The sequence below is a fragment of the Chiloscyllium punctatum genome, chromosome 18 (genome assembly GCF_047496795.1).
Source record: "Chiloscyllium punctatum isolate Juve2018m chromosome 18, sChiPun1.3, whole genome shotgun sequence".
Taxonomy (NCBI): Eukaryota; Metazoa; Chordata; class Chondrichthyes; order Orectolobiformes; family Hemiscylliidae; genus Chiloscyllium; species Chiloscyllium punctatum.
This window is the reverse complement of record NC_092756.1, coordinates 90,454,644-90,476,501: the sequence shown is the minus strand read 5'-3', so window position 1 is coordinate 90,476,501 and position 21,858 is coordinate 90,454,644. Positions and strand designations below refer to the sequence as shown.

The 21,858-nt window shown below is 43.3% G+C and overlaps 2 protein-coding genes across 6 annotated transcripts in view; both read left to right on the top strand.

Moving 5' to 3' along the window:
* Positions 1–6,948, top strand: part of LOC140489069 (F-box only protein 47-like) — a 102,979-nt gene extending 96,031 nt beyond the window's left edge. The window contains exon 8 of the mRNA XM_072588307.1: positions 6,900–6,948. The gene's annotated coding sequence lies outside the window, so the exon portion shown is untranslated. The remainder of the gene's footprint in view (positions 1–6,899) is intronic.
* LOC140489312 (paired box protein Pax-6-like) overlaps positions 1–21,858 on the top strand; it is a 77,922-nt gene that overhangs the window by 36,203 nt on the left and 19,861 nt on the right. For 2 of the 5 annotated variants that reach the window (XM_072588715.1, XM_072588717.1), the window contains exons 1-3: positions 6,997–7,068; positions 14,185–14,350; positions 16,334–16,495. In XM_072588715.1, the coding sequence (XP_072444816.1) occupies positions 7,060–7,068; positions 14,185–14,350; positions 16,334–16,495 (337 nt within the window). In that variant the 5' untranslated portion in view covers positions 6,997–7,059. Of the gene's footprint in view, positions 1–6,996; positions 7,069–14,184; positions 14,351–16,333; positions 16,496–21,858 lie in introns of those variants that run through there. The other 3 variants (XM_072588716.1, XM_072588718.1, XM_072588719.1) reach the window with 3 other exon arrangements.

Here is a 21,858-nt window from a genome sequence, read left to right as displayed (position 1 = left end):
CAGCCCCTCGAGCAATTCAAAGAGATTATGGCTGATATGTGGCCTAACTCCACATATCTGCCTTTAGTCCATAGCTCTTAACACCTTTGCTTAACATAACTTATCTATGTCATATTTTAAATGAACAACTGGTCTAGCATCAATTGCCATCTGTGAAAGAGAGTTCCAAACCTTTATCAGCCTTTGTGTCAACAAGTTTTTTTGTAATATCTCTCCTGAACGGTCTGGCCCTAATTTTTAGACTATACCCCCTGGTTCTAGAATCCCCAGCCAATTGAAATAGTTTATCTTTAACTACCTGTTATTATCTTGCAGACTCCGATCAGATCACCCCTTAACCTTCTGAATTCTAGAAACAACAGGCCCAATTTGTGTAACCCCTCCTCATAACTTAAGCAACAACAGAATGTATTCCAATACAAACTGCAAACTCATGACCCACATATCCCCGCTCTACTATTTCCATCAAGCCAGATCAACCCTGGTTCAAAAAAGAGTCTGGGAGGGCGTGCAGCAGGTGATACAGCTAAACCACTCCACAACGAGTGGATCAGATCTAAGCTCTGAAATCCTGCCACATCCAGTCATCAATGGTCCAGGACAATTCAACAACTCACTTGAGGAGGAGACTGCACTAGTAACCCCTTCCTCAAAGATAGCCTAGCCCATCCACCTCAATGCAAAAGACATTTGCAACAAAATGTAACCAGCAGTGATGCACTTATGATCCACTGCTGGTTCCATCAGAGGTCCCCACCATCACAGGTGCCAGTCTTTAGTCAATTCGATTCATTCCACATGATGTCAAGAAGTAACTGGAGGCACTAGGTCTGCAAAAGCTATGAGCTCCAACATTCTGGCTATCGTACTGAAGACTTGTGCTCCCTAATGTACCACACCTCTGGCCAAACTGCTCTAACAGAGCTACAACACAAGCATCTACCCAACAGTGTAAAGCATTTCCCAGGTTTGTTCTGCATACAGAAGATAGGAAAATCCAATGCAACCAATTATCGTCCCACCAATCTCCATTTGATTATCAGTGAAATAATGGAAGGGTTATCAATAGTGCTTTCGAGCAGCACTTGCTTAGCAAATACCCAGTCAGTGACATTCAGTTTAGATTCAGTCATAGCCAGTACAATATTGGCACAAACATGGAGACCAAAGCTGAACTCCAGAGGTAAAGTGACAACGATGGCCCTTGACATCAAGGCATTTGACTGAGTGTGGAATCGATGAATCCTGGTCCAGCTAGATTCAATGGGATTCAGGGGGAAAACTTTCCATTGATTAGAGTCATACCCAGTGTGAAGGAAGATGGTTGGAGTTGTTGGATGTCAATCATCTCAGCTCTAGAACATCTTTGCAGGAGTTCTTCAGAGTAATGTCCTAGCCCTTGCCATCTCAGTTGCTTCAATGGCTTTCTCTCCATAATAAGAGTCAGATATGGCAATGTTTGCTGATGATTGTACAATATTCAGCAACATTCATGTCTCCTCAGAAACTAAAGCAGTCTTTGTACAAATGTGGCAAGAACTGGACAATATCCTGGTTCGGGTTGACAAACGTCAAGTACCATTCACATTGCCTAAGTTCCAGGCAACGACTATCTCCAACACACAGAATCAATCTATCCCCCATATCAACTTCATGGGGATTACCATTTGCCAGAAACTGAACTGGACTCACCACATAAATACTGTGGCTGCAAGATCTACTCAGAGGTTAGGATTTCCTTATTCTTGGTTCCAAATCCTCTAGTAATATGAAGCAACAAGGCATATGCCTTATGATTGTTTGCTGTATCTACATGCAAATTGTGATGTTATGAGTTGTTTCAAAGGGTCGGGCACAGGAGATTCAGGTACAGGTTAACAATTGTCTATTCAAGTGAATGCAGGGAGAGTCTGTCTTAGGCTGGCTAAAGCAAAACTCTTGATGATTACAGACATACCATCTTTTCATAAACGGCTAGTCACTGTTCATTATTCAAATTCCAATTTTGTCAGTAAGTGATCACGTTATAAGCAGATATCTCCAGTCCCAGGTACACATCTTTACTCACCCAACAGGGCTGTTATCCTTGCCTGGCTCTATCCCTGGTACTATTTTCTTTAACCCTTAATTCTTATCTGTTCTTCCTCATTCCTCTACTGTTTGCTAATCAATTAATCCTTTAGGATTCCCAAGGCCTTTCTGGAGGGTTCTGCTGTTCTCAGCCCTGTTGTAGAAGGCTGATCTAGACAATTCTGCCTCTTTTGGTTTTACTAAGAGGATATGAAATCCCTTTTTAACTCTTAGAGGGATAATCCAACATACAGTCAATTGTGGTCTGTCTCCTGGTACTCTGCTGTTTCTGGTTCTTGTCTGGAGATAGTTCTAAGCCTGCCTTCCATATCTAAATACATTCTTCAGTCCTCTGGTGCTGTTCCATACCAAGCTGACCTGAAACCCCACTGAGCCAATAAGGGGATTTGTTGTCCAATATTTTCCAAGAACAAAGAGCTAAATATATTTTGGTAAATCGTGGATTCGTGGGCAAACCTTCAGAGCATACAAATGAAGGACAGCAACTATTTTGACACAGTGAGGAATCCCGAGGTTAGTTTTACATTGGAGAAACAAAGAAATAGGTTGGGGCACTCTGAAACACTCCTCACCTCAAAGGGGCCAGTTTTGAATCCAGGCTCAACTGTTACATAGTCAAATGCAGCATAGAGTCATAGAGATGTACAGCATGGAACAGACCCTTCGGTCCAACCCGGCCATGCCAACCAATATCCCAACCCAATCTAGTCCCACCTGCCAGCACCCAGCCCATATCCCTCCAAACACTTCCTATTCATTTACCCATCCAGATGCCTTTTAAATGTTGCAATTGTACCAGCCTCCACCACTTCCTCTGGCAGCTCATACCACACACGTACCATCCCCTGCGTGAAAAAGTTGTCCCTTATATCTTTCCCCTCTCACCCTAAGCCTATGCCCTCTAGTTCTGGGCTCCCCACCCCAGGGAAAAGATTTTGTCTATTTATCCTGTCCATGCCCCTCATGATTTTATAAGCCTCTATATGGTCACCCCTCAGCCTCAAACGCTCCAGGGAAAACAGCCCTAGCCTATTCAACCTCTCCTTATAGGTTAAATCCTCCAATCCTGACAGCATCCTTGTAAATCTTTTTTAAACCTTTTCAAGTTTCACAACATCCTTCTGATGGGAAAGAGACCAGAATGGCACGCAATATTCATTTTGTGCAATTTTAACGTCCTCTGCAGGTGAGCTGAGTAAGTGCAATTTTAACGTCCTCTGGAGGTGAGCTGTGCTTTTTAAAATCAGAATTGGCCAGTGCATCAGGAGATATTCCTGCTGTGCTTTGAAAAGTACCATTGGGAATCATTAACAGTCCTGTGAATCATTGGAACAGACAGGCAAATGTGAGGACTGCAGATGCTGGAGATCAGAGTCAGGATTAGAGTGGTGCAGGAAAAGCACAGCAGGTCAGGCAGCATTCAAGGAGCAGGAAAATCGACGTTTCGGGCAAAAGCCCTTCATCAGGATTGGTGAAGGGCAGGATGAAGGACTCCTGTCTGAAACATTGATTTTCCTGCTCCTCGGATGCTGCCTGACCTGCTGTGCTTTTCCAGCACCACTCTAATCTCAACGTGGGAACAAACAGTCTACCTGTCTCTAACAGGCCAACGTGACCTGAAACCATACATCCAGATGACAAGTCAGATTTCCACCATCTGCAATTTTTTGATTTTCTTTTGTTGCAATGAGATGCTGGAGCTAAAGTTTATAAGAGTAAATTTATTTATCTGATGCAAGACAATACCTTGAATGCAGATGCCCTGTATTAGGATATGACAAAATCAGGGGTAGCTCAGTTGGCTAGACAGCTTGTTTGAAATGTGAAGTGATACCAACAGTGTGGATTCAATTCCTGCGCCTAGTGAAAGAGCAGCCCTCTGGGACTGTGGTGACTTTACCTTAACCAGTCCTATATACTAAATAAAAGTGAAGTTCTCAGAATTATAACATTTAAAGGACATTTGGATAAGTACATGAATAGGAAAGGTTTGGAGGAATATGGTCCAGGAGCAGGCAGGTGGGTCTAGTTTAGTTTGGATTATGTTCAGCATGGACTGGTTGGATCAAAGAGTCTGTTTCTGTGCTGTATGACTCTATGACTGTATGAACATTGGGTATCTCCTGACATTACAGAATTCTTAATATGGTGTAGACTAGTGTGTGGGCACACACACACACACACACACACACACACCGGCATGTTTGGCTTATTGTATCAACATCATCTCCATTGCAAGTGACCCTCTCTCCCTCATAGCCCTACACACGGATGAAAAAAAACACCAATTCGACTGGGACAACACATCTATCCTGGGACAGGCTAAGCAAAGACATGCCAGAGAATTCCTAGAGGCCTGGCACTCCAACCACAACGCCATAAACAAACACATAGATCTAGATACCATCTATCAACCCCTCAGAAAATGAACAGGAAATGACATCACCACAAACCCCAGGAACCCCATCCAGGACAAACATATAAATAGAAAGTTGGAGACAACAGCTTCACTTCACTTGGAGGTCGTCACTGATGATGTTACCTAGCCAGGTAATGAAACGTCTGGATATCAAACCTACAGCTCAGCGAGCAAACCTACACCCTAAATCATCTCCATTAGCTGGGAGATGTGAGCCCAATGGATGATGACCTTCATCGAAAGACCTACCCTCCAAAGAGTTTGCAATTGACTAACAGGTTGCCTGGGTCTTCGATACAAGGGCATATACAGGCAAGACCTCGAGTTGACCAGGAAAGTCTTTGCTGCTGACTATAAGCGCCTGGAGAGAAACAGCCAGGAAGGGTAAGGAGATGGTGAGGATTAATGAATGGTGGACAAGACTGCCCATTGGAAGGAAAAAAAATCATAGTCAACCTTGGGCAAATGGTATTCATCTGCACTAGCTGCTGAAAGACATTCCAATTGCCAATCCACCTCGATAGCTGGAATAGACAGTGTTCAATCCAGACATGACACACTCCCCCAATGTTGCCCATCATTACCCAAGGCAGTCTAGGTTTCACCCAGCCTTAAGTACACCCTTTCAACATTAAGCCAGGAAGCAGTGTGTGACGTGAGTACAAATTTAGATCAGATATCTAGATAATGTTCTTTAAGCCAAAGGGGTGACCTTATAGAGCTTTATACAATCATGAGAGGCATAGATAAGGTAAATAGTCAAGGTCTTTTCCCCAGTGTGGGGGAGTCCAAAACTAGAGGGCATAGGTTTAAGGTGGGAGGGCAAAGATTTGAAAAGGACCTGAATGGCAACCTTTTCAACATAAGGTAGTGTGTGCATGGAATGAGCTGCTGGAGGAAGTGGTAGATGCAGGTACAGTTACAACATTTAAAAGACATTTGGACAGGTACATGGATAGGAATGTTTTAGGACATTATGGGTCAAGTTCAGGCAAATGGGATTAGTTCAGATTCAGAAATCTGGTCGGCATAGACGAGTTGGGCCAAAGGACCTGTTTCCATGATGTATGACTCTACAATTTCTGCAGCAAGTGACTTACTTCCTGACTCCACAAAGTCTACCAGGACATGTCAGGAGCATAACAGGAAACTTGCCACTATCCAGGAAAAAGTAGCCCACTTGATTGGCACCACATCACAAATACCCACTCGCTCCACCACCAGTGCTCAGTAGCAGCAGTGTGTATCATCTACAAGATTAAAAGTCACACAACACCAGGTTATAGTCCAACAGGTTTATTTGGTGTTGTGTGATTTTTAACTTTGTACACCCTTGTCTAACACTGGCGTCTCCAAATCACCTACAAGATGCACTGCAGAAATATTCCGAGGCTTCTTTGAAACACTCTCCAAACCCATGACTATTGTCATTCAGAAGGGGGCAACAGATACCAGGGAACACTGCCCCCTGCTGGTTCCCCTCCAAGTCACTCACTAACCTGACTTCGAAGAAGAAGACCATTCCTTCAATATTGCTAGGGCAAAATCCTGGTACTCCCTCCTTAACTGGACTGTGGGTTTACCTACAAGAAAAACTCTACAGTGTTTCAAACTGGCAGCTAAGCATCACATTCTCAAGGGTCAGTAGGGATGAGCAATAAATGCTGGCCTGGCCAAGAAAGACCACATCCCATAAGATAATCAAATAAAATTGATATTTGTCTTGGTGTAAATGTCTGGGAACAGGTTGTAGAATGGTACTGCTCAGGATGAGCCTTCACAAAGCCCACTGGGTGTCTTTCTGGACCTTTTTTTTGCTAAGGCATGAACTAGAAGGAGGTGGACCATTGCATCCACCTTGAGGTCAATGTGCAGAGAGGCTAAGAGTCCAGGTGTATAAGAAGGACCTGATAGGAAAGGCCTTTCTCACCACTATCTAAGTGACATGTTGTGGTGTTTTGATTACCATAATTCCCAGAATATACGTTACCTCTGAATACGAGTTTCACAGCATCTCCCCCTCCCAACCACAGCAAACCTTCGTCCATTCCCTGTGATTAATACATTGATCACATTGAGGGGTTTGAGGGCTAGATGGGGATGTGAGGGCAGCACTACACCCTGTTGTTGATGAGCAAGGGTCACCGTTTAATGTCCTACGTTGGAAACCCAAGATATTTTGGTCAAATAGTCTTTCACTCTTTCCTGATTTACACGTGAAAATGATCTTCTTAAGTAAGATATTTAAAATCTGCAGATATGTAAACATCAGCTGTTGAACAGAAGAGGACAAGATGACAACAGTTGAAAAATAATCTATGGTTGTTAAAAAGTAATAGTTTGAAGGAATAATAAACAATACTAATGTTAAATGTTTATCTGTCTCCAGCTTTAAAGGTCCCAGCAGCCACTCATTCATGTAACCTCACAAAACAGAGTCCGAAGTTGGTTGGGAGCAGTACTCTTCCTTATGGTTGTCTGCTGAGGTTAATATCACTGAGGCTGCTGCATCATCTAATCTTCTGCTTGTAAATATTCTCACTGATCTCATGACTGAGGTAAATAAGCATTCCTTGTTGTGCATTATCAATGTTTGGTTTGATATCTCCTCTTCTCTCCCTTCCTGGTAGCAACCCCTTAGAAACTTAAACTGTCCAAATCCCATGACCACTACAATCTAGAATGACAAGGGCAGCAAATATAGAACAAAGAACAAAGAAAATTTACAGCTCAGGAACAGGCCCTTCGGCCCTCCAAGCTGAGCCGATCCAAATGTACTGTCTAAACCTGTCGGTCAATTCCTAAGCATCTGTATCCCTCTGCTCCCCACCTACTCTGCATCTGTCCAGACACATCTTAAATGAATCTATCGTGCCTGCCTCTACCACCTCTGCTGGCAACGCGTTCCAAATGCCCACCACCCTCTGTGTGAAGTACTTACCACGTGTATCCCCCTTAAACATTCCAACTCTCACTTTGAAAGCATGACCTCTCGTTATTGAATCCTTCACCCTGGGAAAAAGCTTGTCTCTATCCACCCTGTCTATACCCTTCATGATTTTGTAAACCTCAATCAGGTCCCCCCTCAATCTCCTTTTTTCTAATGAAAATAAACCTAACCTACTCAACCGTTCTTCATAATTTGCACCTTCCATACCAGGCAACTTCCTTGTAAACCTTCTCTGCACCCTCTCCAAAGCGTCCACATCCTTTTGGCAATGTGGCGACACAGTATTCTAAATGTGGCTGAACCAATGTCTTGTACAATTCTAACATGACTTGCCAGCTCTTATACTCAATACCCCATCTGATGAAGGCAAGCATACCATATGCCTTCTTGACCACTCTATCCACCTGTGCAGCAACCTTCAGGGTACAATGAATCTGCACTCCTAAATCTCTCTGCCCATCAATTTTTCCCAAGGATCTTCCATTCATTGTATAATTCGCTCTAGAATTAGACTTGCCTAAATGCATCACCTCACATTTGTCTGGATTGAAAGCCATCTCCCACTTTTCCGACCAACTCTCCAGTCTATGTATATCCTCCTGTATTCTCTGACAGTCCCTTATGCTTTCTGCCACTCCACCAATCTTTGTGTCAACTGCAAACTTGCTGATCATACCAACAGTGCCCTCTTCTAGATCATTTGTGTATATTACAAACAACAGTGGCCCCAATACTGACCCCTGTGGAACACCACTGGTTACCTTTCTCCATTTCGAGAAACACCCTTCAACTACTACTCTCTGTCTCCTGTTGCTCAAACAGTTCTTTATCCACCTAGCTAGGACACCCTGCACACCATGTGACTTCACTTTCTCCATGTAAGTGAACACCACCACTTGCCAGAAGCCCTCACCATCCTGACTTGGAAATATATTGCCATTCCTTCACTGTTGCTGGGTCAAAATCCTGGATGTCCCTTCCTAACAGCCTTCTGGGTGTGTCTACACCAAATGGTCTGCAGTGGTTCAAGAAACCAGCTCACGACCACTTCTCAAGAGCAGCTGGGGACAGACAATAAATTCTGGCCCAGCCAGTGATACCTACATCAAATGAATGAATTTAAAAAAAAATTGATGTTTGTCTTGGTGTGCATTTGTAGGAACAGCTAAAGAGCAAAGATCCTGGAACCTGCACCTTAACAACATTGTGGGCGTACCTACACCTCACAGATTATAGCGGTTCAAGAACACAGCTCACCACCCCCTTCTCAAAGGCACTAAAAATAGTCAACAAACACTGGCCTGGCTAATCACACCCACATCCCGTGAGAAAAGATACGGTGGCTCAGTGGTTAGTACTGTTGCCTCACAGCACCAGGGACCCGGGTTCAATTCCTGCCTTGGGCGACTGTGTGGAGTTTGTACATTCTCCCAGTGTCTGCGTGGGTTTCCTCCAGGTGCTCTGGTTTCCTCTCACAGTCACAAAGACGTGCAGGTCAGGTGAATTGGCCATTCTAAATTACCCACAGTGTTAGGTGCATTGGTCAGAGGGAAATGGGACTGGGTGGGTTACTCTTTGGAGTGTCAGTGTGGACTTGTTGGACCAAACGGCCTGTTTCCACACTATAGGGAATCTGTTCTAAATTTAGAGAGGGGGAAGGGGTTCAAATTGTGAATTTAGAGAAAGTGCAAGTGAAGCATAAACACTGGCATGGACTAGTTGGGCTGAATGGCCTGTTCTGTGCTGTATCTTCTGTATGATAGTGTGTGAAGAGCAGAGGAGATATCCTTTGTGCCCTGGCCAATATGTCAATCATCACATTGGTGTTTGTAGAAGTTTCCTGTGCACACAATTGATGCCAACGTCCTGACAATGTGGCTGACCACATCAAAAAGTACTTTATTGGCTGAAAAGCACTTTGAGAAATGAGCCATTTAAAGGCAAGATCTTCCTGATACCTAAATGCTGATTATTCGTCTTAAACTTGCCAGGGGAAGTCTGCCATTGGAGTGTACACGGCAGGAGTGACAGCTCTAAGAAAATATAGCTAAATCAACCAGTTCCACATCCAGCCGCAAAGTTAAGGTATGCTGCATAATCATTGAGCAAAGGGGCCATGGACCCTGGTACAAGACTTCACCAATGTTGAAAAGAGACAGAAACACGTTGAAAGAATTCAAGGAGAAGTGATGAGATAGTGATAATTCTAAATTATATAAAATATATGCAATGGGTTTTAATTTTGGCACAGTACAGCCATAGTAAATATATCATAGTTCATTAAAACTCTAGAATGAATAAAAGGCAAAGAAAACTGAAATAACTGCACAGAGGCTGGTGTCCTGTCACCAAGTCTCCCTTTATTTATTTCTGTACAGTACATTGACTGTGGCTGATTGCACATAGTCAGTCCCCTGAACTGAGGAGATTCTAAATCCCCTGTTTATAGGTTTTTTATTTATAAAATACAGTCAACAGTCAACAATAAACCGTAGTTTACAATAAATGGCAATGTACAGGGGAAGGGGGTGACAATACCAAAGCCAAACACCTCCATACAACCAATTCACTGGAAAATGGAGACTAATCCCAAGTTAACTATCCCCTGTTTACATATAGATTAGGTTCCTTACAGTATGGAAACAGGTCCTCCAACCCAACAAATCCACACTGACCCTCCGAAGAGGAACCCTCCCAGACCCATTTCCCTCATGACTAATGCACCTAACACTATGGGCAATTGAGCATGGCCAATTCACCTGACCTGCACATCTTTGGACTGTGGGAGGAAACTGGAGCACCCGGAGGAAAACCACGCAGACACGGGGAGAACGTGCAAACTCCACACAGACAGTTGCCCGAGGCTGGAATTAAACCTGGGGCCTTGGTGCTGTGAGGCAGCAGTGCTAACCACTGAGCCACCGTGCCATATTATCAGAGGGCTAGAGATCCAATGTAATGCTCTGGGATTGTGAGTTTGAATCCTAACACAGCGGATATTTAGATGAATTCAATACTGGAAATGAAAATCTGCAATTAAAAAAAAGCTGGTGTAATGATGATGATGAAACCATTGTTGTCTGTTGTAACTCCAGTCTGGTTCACTATTCATTCATTCACTGGATGTGGATGTCTCTGGCTAGGCTAGCATTTAGTGCCCCTCCCTAATTGCCCAGATGGCAGTTAAGTGTCAACCACATTGTTGTGGGTCTGGAGCCACGTGTAGGCCAGATCAGGTAAGGATGACAGATTGTCTTCCCTAAAGGACAGTGGTGAACCAGGTGGATTTTTATGACAATGGTTTCATGGTCATCATTCAACCCTTAATTCCAGATTTTTAAAATTCAATTCAAATTCCTCCATCTGCTCTGGCGGGATTTGAACCCAAGTCCTCTAAACATTAACTGAGTTTCTGGATTAATGACCAAACGATAAGTCCACAAGGCATTACCTCCCCATTGCCCTTTAGAGAAGAAAATTCTGCCCTCTGCACCCATCCTAGCCCCACTGGAGAAGGATGCTCCACAAATAGCTGCATCTTCAAAGCTGAAGGAACCCAGCCAATCAGTGCAAAAGACAAGGCTGAAGCATTTGGATGTATATTCAATCGGACGTGATGAGTGGTTGATCCATCTCAGCATCTCCTGAAATCCCCAGGATCACAAATAGTAAACTTAAAGCGATTTGGTTCACTCTATGTAATATCACAAAATGTCTGAAGGGACTGGAGACTGCAAACGCTCTGGGCCTGACAACATTCAGCAATTGTACTGAAGACTCATGCCCCTGGCCATGCCTCCAGCCAAGCTGTTCCTGTATTACAATACTGGCATCTAACCAGCAGCATGGACAATTGCTTATGTACATTCTACACATAAAAACCAGAAAATATTCGCTCCCTCTGTCTACTTTTTAATCATCAGTATTGGAAGGAGTCATTGACAGTTCTATTAGACAGCACTCACACAACAGGGGTGTAACCTGCTCACTAATGTCTAGTGTGGGTTGTGCCACCAACTTAATTTGTCACCTCATTACTTGGTCCAAACATGGACAATGCCTGAATTCAAGAAGAGAAGTAAGGGTGACCACCCTTGATATCAAAGCAACATTTGATTGAGTGTAGCATCAAAGGGACCTAGCAAAACGAGAGTCAATGAGTGTCAGAGGAAATGATCTCCACTAGGTGGAGTCATACTGGTGCAAGTGAACATCGCTGCAGTTGTTGGAGTTCAATCAATTCAGCCACTGGACATCACTGCTTCAGCATTGACCATCACAAGGTCAGAAGTGGGAATTTTTGTTAAAAATTGAACAATATTCAGCATGAAGGGCAGGTCTTCAGGTAGTGAAGGTGTCAATGTCAAACTGCAACCAGACCTAGACAACATCCAGGTTTCAGCTGAAAGTGACACTTAACATTGGCATCGCATAAATGCCAGCACCTGCAATATGACCGTCTGCAATAAAAGAAACACCGAGACATAATTTTAAAAGTGAAAGGCGGGAGGTTTAGAGGGGATTTGAGGAAACCTTTTTCCCCCACAGGATGAGAGGGGTCTGGAATGAACTGCCTAAATGGAAGTTGAGGTGGGAAACCTCACAACCTTTAAAAAGTACATGGATAAGCACTCGAAATGTTCTAACATTCAAAACTTTGGGCCAAGTTCTGGTAAGTGGGATTAGTGTAAACCTAGAGTAAGTTTTGTCAGTGTAGCCTTGATGGGCTGAAAGGCTTCTTCTGTACGGTATCATTCTATAATTCTATGATGCAATTCCATTTTCAAAGTTACCATTGAAGCTGCTTCCTTTCAGGGTGTGTGCTCCAACTTATAGCAGCTTGCTGTGTTAGCATCTTTCTCTCTCATTTCCCTTCTTTTTCATTTTCTAATGACCTTACTTTGCAGTTTACAAGTAGTGAGATCATTTCAAATCAGTTGCTTCCTTTTAATGATGAAATGACATGAGCTTCACTTTTAAAGTTGACAAGATCTTCAGTGAGACTGTAGTCCTGACAGCTGAATCTTTCACTCGTACTCCAGCCTGTAATTCACTCTGAGTGCTGGCTGTTCTGTAGGACAATCATTAATCTGCAGCTTTACAACTCAAAAAGTGTGGTGCTTGAAAAGCACAGCCAGTCAGGCAGCTTCTGAGGAGCAGGAGAGTTGATGGGTCCAGCATAAGCTCTTCATTAGGAAGAGCTAATGAAGAGCTTACGCTCGAAACGTCGACTGTCCTGCTCCTCAGATGCTGCCTGCTCTGCTGTGCTTTTCCACCCTGATCTCCAGTATCTGCAGTCCTCACTTTATCCTCCTTTACAATTCAGCCAGTTACACGCTCTCGAGATATACATTAAACTATTTTTTAATAGATATTTTTATTGAAAATTTAACATGTTTTTACAAACTTACAAAATAATACACACAAATACAAACATTAATATACAATTAAATATTAAATAAATAATAACCAAAACCTAACAAACAAAAAGAGATAAAGAAAAAAAAAGAAAACAAAACTCAACTAACTACTAATCTAACCTATAACTAACCAGAGCGTATAATAAAATATCTTACATTACTCAAGAGAAAAAATGGATAACATAAATAGTAATTAAATAGTGAAGTACATGCTCAGAACGAACTAACATCAAGCCATAATAAAACCCGTATTCATACAGGATTCCTCCCTCCAACGGCTCCCAGACCAGCCAGAACCGCTACCAAAATTAGATGAAAGCCCCTACAAAATGGCCGAAATATCTGTATCTATATAATTCAGGAAGGGCTGCCATATTTTAGAGAATAATTCAGATTTTTGGTGCACCATATTTTTAAGAAAGTCAAGGGGAATACATTCCATGACCAACCTCTACTAATTCGAACTTCCTGGAGGGCCCTCAGCTACCCAGTTTACTAAGATATTTTTCCTTGCACAAAAGGAGAGAATGGAGAATAATTTCTTCCCGTGCACATCCGGGGAAAGCAAGCTCGAAAAGCCCAGGAGAAGAGATACTGGATCTACTCTATTTTCCGCTCCCAAGATTTCTGTCAAAGCATTTGCTACTCTGACCCAGTATTTGCAGATCTTATGACATGTCCATAAACAGTGTGTGAGAGTGCCCACCTCTATTTTACATTTGGGACACATTGGAGATGCTCCTGCCCTAAATTTTGCCAATCGTTCTGGTGCTATATGAATCCTATGGAGTATCTTTAACTGAATGGCCTACGTTCTATTACAGATGGAGATTTTTCTGGCACTTTCCCAGATGTCGTCCCACATTTCTGTGGATATTTCCAAACCCAATTCCTGATCCCATGTTCTAAGCAATCGTCCCAAGTCTTCCGAAACTTCATTATGTAGTAAATGATAGAGAGTGCTGACCGAGGGTAAACCCATTGGCCACAACACTCTTTGTTCCCTATCTGATTTATAAAGGCGTAGTCTTCTTCTGTATGTAATCTCGAATTTGGAAGTATCGAAAGAGGTCTCCTTTAGGTAGTCCAAATTTCTGGTGCAGCTGTTCAAAAAACATCATGATCCCCTCAACAAAACTATATTTTAAAAAGCATCTGGACTCTTAGATTAGATACTGACTTTTAATTTACTCGTGGATAACCTTTATTCTATGTATAGAAACTGTTGATCAGATTCAGGCCTTTCATGTTCAGAGTGCTCTGGGGAGACTTATGCTGGACTGTCTTGTCTGTTTTTGTTTCAGGTTCTGTCTGCAAGTGGAGCCTTGTGCACCCTGGCCACTGAAGAACATCCAATGGGAGCTGATGGGATGTACGATAAGTTACGGATGTTGAACGTCCAGACAGGGAGCTGGGGAGGGAGGCCAAGTTGGTACCAGGGAAGCTCAGTACCAGGGCAAGGGAGTACAGGTGAACTAAATGGCACATCATGTGAAGCCATCTGTTTTGCAACCAAGAATGTAATTGATGTAGATGCTGGCATATACTGTCTCTAATGGCCTATAATATCTCTGATCTGAAGCCTTGAGCATTAAAATCTAGGCTGATTCTCCACCGGATCACACATCAGGTGATGGCTTTTGGAGGAAATCTTAAGTTGAGGTCCCATCAACCTTCTCAAGTTAAATCAAAAGACCCAATGTCAAAGTTTTGAGGAAGTTTGAGGGTATTCTGTCCAGTGTCCAGGGCAGTATTCATTATTCAAAATCTATTATCCAGCCATCTTGACACTGTTGCTTGCAGAACCTTGCTGTGCTCAGATTTGATGTGGGGGTGCTGCTGTTGGGCTGGGGTGGACCAAAAAGAAAGCCTTGAAATTATATAGCACTACTCTGAATCTCAAAACATTATAGCGTGTTTTATAGCAAATGAAGTAGACTTCACCATTGCACCATACTAATGCAGTAGCAAATATGAACACAGTCAGAAGTCACGTGACAGCAGGTTACAGTCCAACAGATTTATTGGAAATCACAAGCTTTCGGAGCACTGCTCCTGAATCAGGTGAAGATGTAAGCCTGCAAATTCGAATAAGCCTGTTGGACTATAACCTGATGTTGTGTGACCTCTGACTGTGTTCAGATTTGCTACTGCATTAGTATGGTGCAATGGTGAAGTCTATTTCATTGCTATAAAACACGTAATAATGTTTTGAGGTTCAGAGTGGTGCTATATAAATACAAGGCTTTCCTTTTGGTCTGATTATGATTCTTGACTCACAGTGAACAAAGCCACAGGAAGTTTACTTGCTGAAAGGATGTTAGACAAGTAATTACTCATTCCTTACAAGGGACCAGAGGCAGCCGTCTCTATGAGAGAGACAATTGGCAATTTAGTTTAACAGGCATCACTCTGCAATGGGTAATCAAGGAGAGGGGCCCTGTGTTTATCACACAAGGAATTGAACCTGTGCTGTTAGCATTATTTTAAATCACACTCTAGCAATAGATGTACCCAGCCCCCTACTGTTGTAATGTGCAAACTGAATTATTCCTTGCACCTGCATTCTCTGTGTTAGTTCACTTTTGCTGGTTACTTTTTTTTTCAGCTCATAGTAACGTCTGAATTGATCAGGAGAAGCGAAAGGAGCAGCTTAACAGAAAATGTCAGAAATATGCAAATTTGTTTGATGCTAGGTTAAAGTTGCAACGATGGTGTCTTGCATTTCAGGTGTCAGATGAATTTCTTTGATTCGTTCTGGGGACATGGGCACAAGTGACAAGGTCAACCTTTGTCACCTACCCCTAATCTCCCTTGAACAGGATGGCCTGCCAGACCAACTCCAGAGGGTGGTTAAGAATCAACCACATTGCTGTGGACCAGGAGTCACATATAGGGCCAGACCAAGTAAGGATTTCTTTCCCTAATGGGCACGAGTGAACCAGATGGGTTTTTCTTTTAGCAACAATTGGTGATAGTTGTGATGGTCATCATTACTGAGACAGAGAGTTGTGAATGCATGGAATGCGTTGCCAGCTGTGGTGGTGGAAGCAGAGTCATTGGGGACATTTAAGTGACTGCTGAACATGCACAAGGATAGCATTGAGGGATGTGTAGGTTAAGTTACTATATTTTACATTAGGATTAAATCCCGGCACAACATCGTGGGCCTTAGGGCCTGTCCTGTGCTGTACTTTTCTATGTTCTAACTTTATATTCCAGGTTTAATAATTGCATTCAAATTCCATTTGAATCCAAGCCCTCATTAAGCCTGGGCCTACTGGTTTACTAGTCTCCGTGCTCAATTATTGGTCTTGCTATCTCCTCTCCTGACAGTCTTGCACGCAAGACTAATATACTTCAAGTGAGCTGTTTTGTTGATCCTGAGGGTTGTTTGTGTGGGATCTGGGTGGTGGTAATGAAACTGGCTTCGTGTCTGTGTTTTTACTCCAGCAGAAGGCTGCCAACAGCTGGAGGTCAGAGGTGAAAATGGCAGCGGGGTTCATGTGAACGGAGATGATTCCGATGAATCCCAGATCCGCCTGCAACTGAAGAGGAAGCTCCAACGGAACCGCACGTCGTTCACACAGGATCAGATTGAGGCTTTGGAAAAAGGTACCACCAACCCAAGTGTGAATGAAGCCCGGGAACCTCCTTGGGGTATACATCCCATGCTCTTCACATTTCCATAATATTCGCGAAAGGACAGCACAAATCCGGAGGACTCTGAGAAAATTCACACACAAACACTCATTCAAAGTCATAATGCTGAATACGAACAGGTCATCAAGCTGAGACATTAACTCTGTTTCTCTCCCCAGATACTGCCTGATCTGCTCAGTTTTCCAACAATCACAGTAGCTTGCTTTTGTCATAATGATGAATGTTTGCTTTTCCTGTTCTTTCAAATCTTGGGAGAAAGTGAGGACTGCAGATGCTAGAGATCAGAGTCGAGAGTGAGGTGCTGGAAAAACACAGCAGGTCAGGCAGCATCTGAGGAGCAGGAGAATCAACGTTTCGGGCATAAGCCCTGCTTTATTTTTATTTTTCCTTAGCTTTTTCCTTGCTGTGTTTTACCTGTCTGTGATCTGGCTGTCTAATCTATTCCTCTGTTCTTCAATTGCTCTCCTTCCCCACCTCTCCCATCTTCCTTGCTCTATTAAAGACGCAACTGCTGCATCTGATATTATTTCAAAATCTCGTGCCTACTGTTAACTCCTCTGACTTTTTCTCCCAGTTGCACCTCCCATATCACATTCCCTGGGCAGTTTAGTCTGTGAAAATGACCAGATAACTTACATATATTGGGAGTGCAGGAAGGCTAATATGCCTTACTGTCACCCCACTTCCCTCAAGTAGTCTCTGAATCACAGATTGATGCAAAATGAGATCTTTTGGTCCTTCACATCTGTGTAAACTTTCTGAATGAGCATGTCAATGGTCATCATTCACTCACCTTCTCTCCATAACCCTGCACATTCCTCCTTTGCCAATAATAAGCCAATACCATCCTGAAAGACTTGATTGGACCTGCTTCACCATTGTCTCAGCAGCACGTTCCAGACCACAACTACGCACAAATGTTTCTCCTTGTATCACCATTGCTTTAGTTACAACACGGGGTAAACCCTCCTGCTTAATTTAAAACCAGCAACTCAGAAAAAATTTATCCCGTGCAGTGATCTGTAAAAATTTGAGTGGCCAAGAACTATTTAAAGTAAAAATTAACACCTTAGTTTCTTATAGTATTACAGAGAATAATTAACTAACAACTATTGACAACTCCTTCCTCCAACCTATCTGTCACCTTCCCTTCTATAATACTAGCTGGATTAAACTCCTGATTAAGATTTACAGGAAAATTCAAATTTTAAAACTAGCCAGCGGTTGAATCTTCTCTTTATCTTTGTCAGTAGATTGGGTCTCCAGGTCAGTGTTGAAGATTTTCTCTTGTGTAAACTCTTTCACTAGACAGGTACCTCTCTGAGAGTTCTTGCTACCAGTCTACAGCTGTTGGTGTAGTGGCAGTTCTCCTCCCAACTGTTCAATTCTTCCTGGTCTTATACCCCAACGCATCGGATTGTGTCACTGTCTTTTCAGATTGTCAATATTCTCAATCAAACTTGATTGGAATTTGGTATTTTTCGGGGTATAATTTAAACTGATTGGCCTAATTTGAATCTGTTTTGTCATTTCCAGGCAACCAGCTATCTCAGTAGCTGGAGCACATGTTACATTGTGTCTTATTGAGAACACTTGGTGCTGTCACTGCTAGCTTTTACTCTCTTAAAGGTATAGTACACCCACATCTTCATAACACTTTTTTGGGTGTCATGAGGGCATCAGTGGCTAGGCCAGCCTTTATTGTCCATCTTTAATTGCCCAGGAGAAGGTGATGGTGAACTGCTTTCTTGAGCCATCACTGTCCATTTGGTGCAGATGTATTGATGCTGTGAGAGTGGGAGTTCCAGGATTGTGACCCAGCAACTACGAAGGAACAGTTGTATATTTCCAAATTAGAATGGTCAGTGGCTCTTTACAGCCTTCGATCAAAAATAGACAATGGGCTGAATTACAGTACAATTGATGTAGTTTCATAGAATCCCCGCAGTGTGGAAACAGGCCCTCCAGCCCAACAAGTCCACACTGACCCTCCGAACAGTAACCCACCCAGACCAATTCCCCTATTCTCTTATCCTATATTTACCCCTGACTCACGCACCTAACCTGCACATCGCTGAACACTATGGGCAATTTAGCATGGCCAATTCACCCTAATCTCCACATTTTTGGACTGTGGGAGGAAACTAGAGCACCCAGACGAAACCCAGACAGACAGGGAGAATGTACAAACTCCACACAGACAGTCGCCTGAGGCTGGATTTGAAGTCCGTTCCCTGGCGCTATGAGGCAGCATGCTAACCACTGAGCCACCATGCAGATGGAGCTTTTGTGGTGCAGTGGTAGCATCCTTATCTTTGAGCCAGGAGGACTGGGTTCAAGTACTCCCTGTTCCAGAGGTGTGTAATAACATCTCTGAGCCGGTTGATGAGAAAATCGTTTTTTTTTGACAAGGTCCCACATAAAAGATTTATCAAGAAGGCAAATGCACGTGGATAATTTGATAAAGTGGATTTAAAATTGACTCACTTGTATGAGATCAGAGGGTGATACCAGAAGGCTGCTTTATTGACTTGAGGCTAGTGTTCAGGGATCTGTACTGGGTCCCCTATTAGTCTTCATTTATGTGAATGACATGGGTGACTGTGTGGGGTTGGATTAGTAAATTTGCAGATGACACTGCAAAGCCTTTTTCCTTGGATGGTGATGGCTAGCATGAAGGGACAGAGCTATAAATTGAAGGGTGATAGATATTGGACAGATGTCAGAGGTGGTTTCTTTATTCCGAGAGTAGTAGGGGCATGGGGCACATTGCCTGCAACAGTAGCAGACTCGCCAACTTTAAGGGCATTTAAATGGTCATTGGACAGACATGTGAATGAAAATGGAACAGTGTAGAATAAATAGGATTCAGGATTGGCTCCGTAAGTCTGAGCAACATCGAGGGCCGAAGGGCCTGTATTGTGCTGTAATGTTCTGTGTTCTATGGCACAAAGAATGGTTGGGCAGTTAACAGTGAGGTTGAGTGTCTTGGGCTTCAGGAAGATATAAATGGAGTGGTTAAATGGACAGATAAGTGGCAGAGTGGAACTTAATCTTGAAAAGTGTCAGGTGATACAATTTGGAAGGAGTTATTTGACAAGGAAGTATTCAATGAATGGCATGACCCTAGGAAGTTCTGTGGGACAAAGAGACCTTGGAGTGTTTGAGCATAGATCTCTGAAGACAGTTAGTAGGTGGTGAAAAAGGCATATGGGACACTTGCCTTTATCAATCGAAGCATAGATTACAAAAGCAGGGATGTCATATTGAAATTGTGTCGAGCTTTGGACCACAGCCAGAGTACTGTGTGCAGTTCTGATGTCCACATTACAGGAAGGATGTTATTGCACTGAAAGTAGTGCAGAGGACATTCACCAGGATGCTGCCTGTGATGGAAAATTTAAGTGATGAGTGTAGGGTTGGACAGGTTCGGGTTGTTTTTGTTGGAGCAGACTGAGAGGCAGTCTGATTGAGTTGTGCAAGCTTATGATGGGACATGGACAGAGTGGATAAGGATCAGCTTATCAGCTTAGTTTAAGGGTCAGTCATGAAGGGACACAAGTTCAAGGTGAGGGGCAGGAGGTTAAGGGTGGATATGAGGGAAAACTGTTTTACCTAAAGGTTTGTGATGGTCTGGAATGTGCTGCCTGGTGGTAGGGACAAATTGCCTCACATCCCTTTAAAAAGTACCTAGATGAGCACTAATCACACCACAACATTCTAATCTATGGGCCAAATGCTGGCAACCGGGATTAGATTGTAGGTCAGGTGTTCATTGCATGTCAGTGCAGACTCAATGGGCCAAAGGGCCTCTTCTGCATTGTATGATTCTGTGAACTGCAAAAGGGAAGGTGAGAGTGACTGTGTGTGACACCAAGGACAATTTGACTGTGTGTGGCATCAAGGAGACCGAGCAATACGAGAAGTGATGGGAATCAGAGGAAAGCTCATGCTGATTGGAGGAGTGTCCAGTACAATGTACAAAGGTTGTGGTTGTTGGAGATCAGTCATCTCAACTCCAGGGCATCTTTGCAGAAGTTCCTCAAGGTAAAGACTGAAGTCTGACCATCTTCAGCTGCTTTATCAGTGATGACTGCACAATGTTCAATACCATTCGTGACTCCTCAGGCATTGAAACTGTCTGTGACCAAATGCAACAAGACCTGGACAATGTTCACACTTGGGCTGACAAGTGACTTATAGCATTCATGCCATGCAAGTGGCGGACAATGACCATCTCAAACAATCTAACTGTTTTTCTCCTTGATGTTCAACGGCATTACTATCGCTGAATGCTTCCCTATCAGCACTCTGAGGGTTACTATAGAATCATAGAATATCTGTAGTGCAGATGGCCAATTAGCCCATCAAGTCTGCATCAACCCTTCGAAGATCATCCACCCAAACCCACCTTCTCCCCAACATCCCTCTAACCCTGCAGTTACCATGGCCAACCACTCAGCCTGCACATCGATGAACACTATGGGGAATTTAGCATGGCCAATCCACCTAACTTGCACACCTTTGTACCATTGACCAAAGTTTGAGATTTGGGGAAGGTCAGGATTGTTCATGACAGCAGTGGAGGAGACAGGCAACAACCACATTCTTTTAGCACCCTGGAACTTGACCTCACGGACAGCCATACAATTGCCCGGCCTGTTGGATGCACAGGAATAGGGCCTGCAGGTCAGGAAATCCAGGTCAAACTGTATTCTCAGAAAAACCTGTCCTAGGTTTCAGGACCAAAAGCTAAACTAGGGTCCTGGGAAATCTGGGATGGTTAGTCACCTCGGTTTACATGTTCATTATGGGCTGATTTCCAGTTGATAGCACTCAGGCCTCTGGGTTCAAGACCTACTCCGGGGCCTGAACACACAATGAAAACTGATGTATCAGCACAGTGCTGAGCCTGTGCTGCACCAGCAGTGGTGCCGTTTCCCAGAGGAGACACTAAAGCAAGATGGTTTTTGTGGTGGATGTAGAAGATTCTATGCCACTGTTCTGAGGAAGAGCAGGGGAATTGTTCTTGGTATCTGGGCAATATTTATCCCACAATCCACTTCATAGAAAGCGATTACCAAATGAACATATGAATTCGGAGCAGGCCACTTGAGCCTGCCCTGCCATTCAGTAAGATCCAAATGCTCCACATATTAGATTAGATTAGATTAGATTTACAGTGTGGAAACAGGCCCTTCAGCCCAACAAGTCCACACCGACCCGCCAAAGCGCAGCCCACCCATTCCCCTACATTTACCCCTTAACTAACACTATGGGCAATTTAGCATGGCCATATGTCTCTAATCTACCTA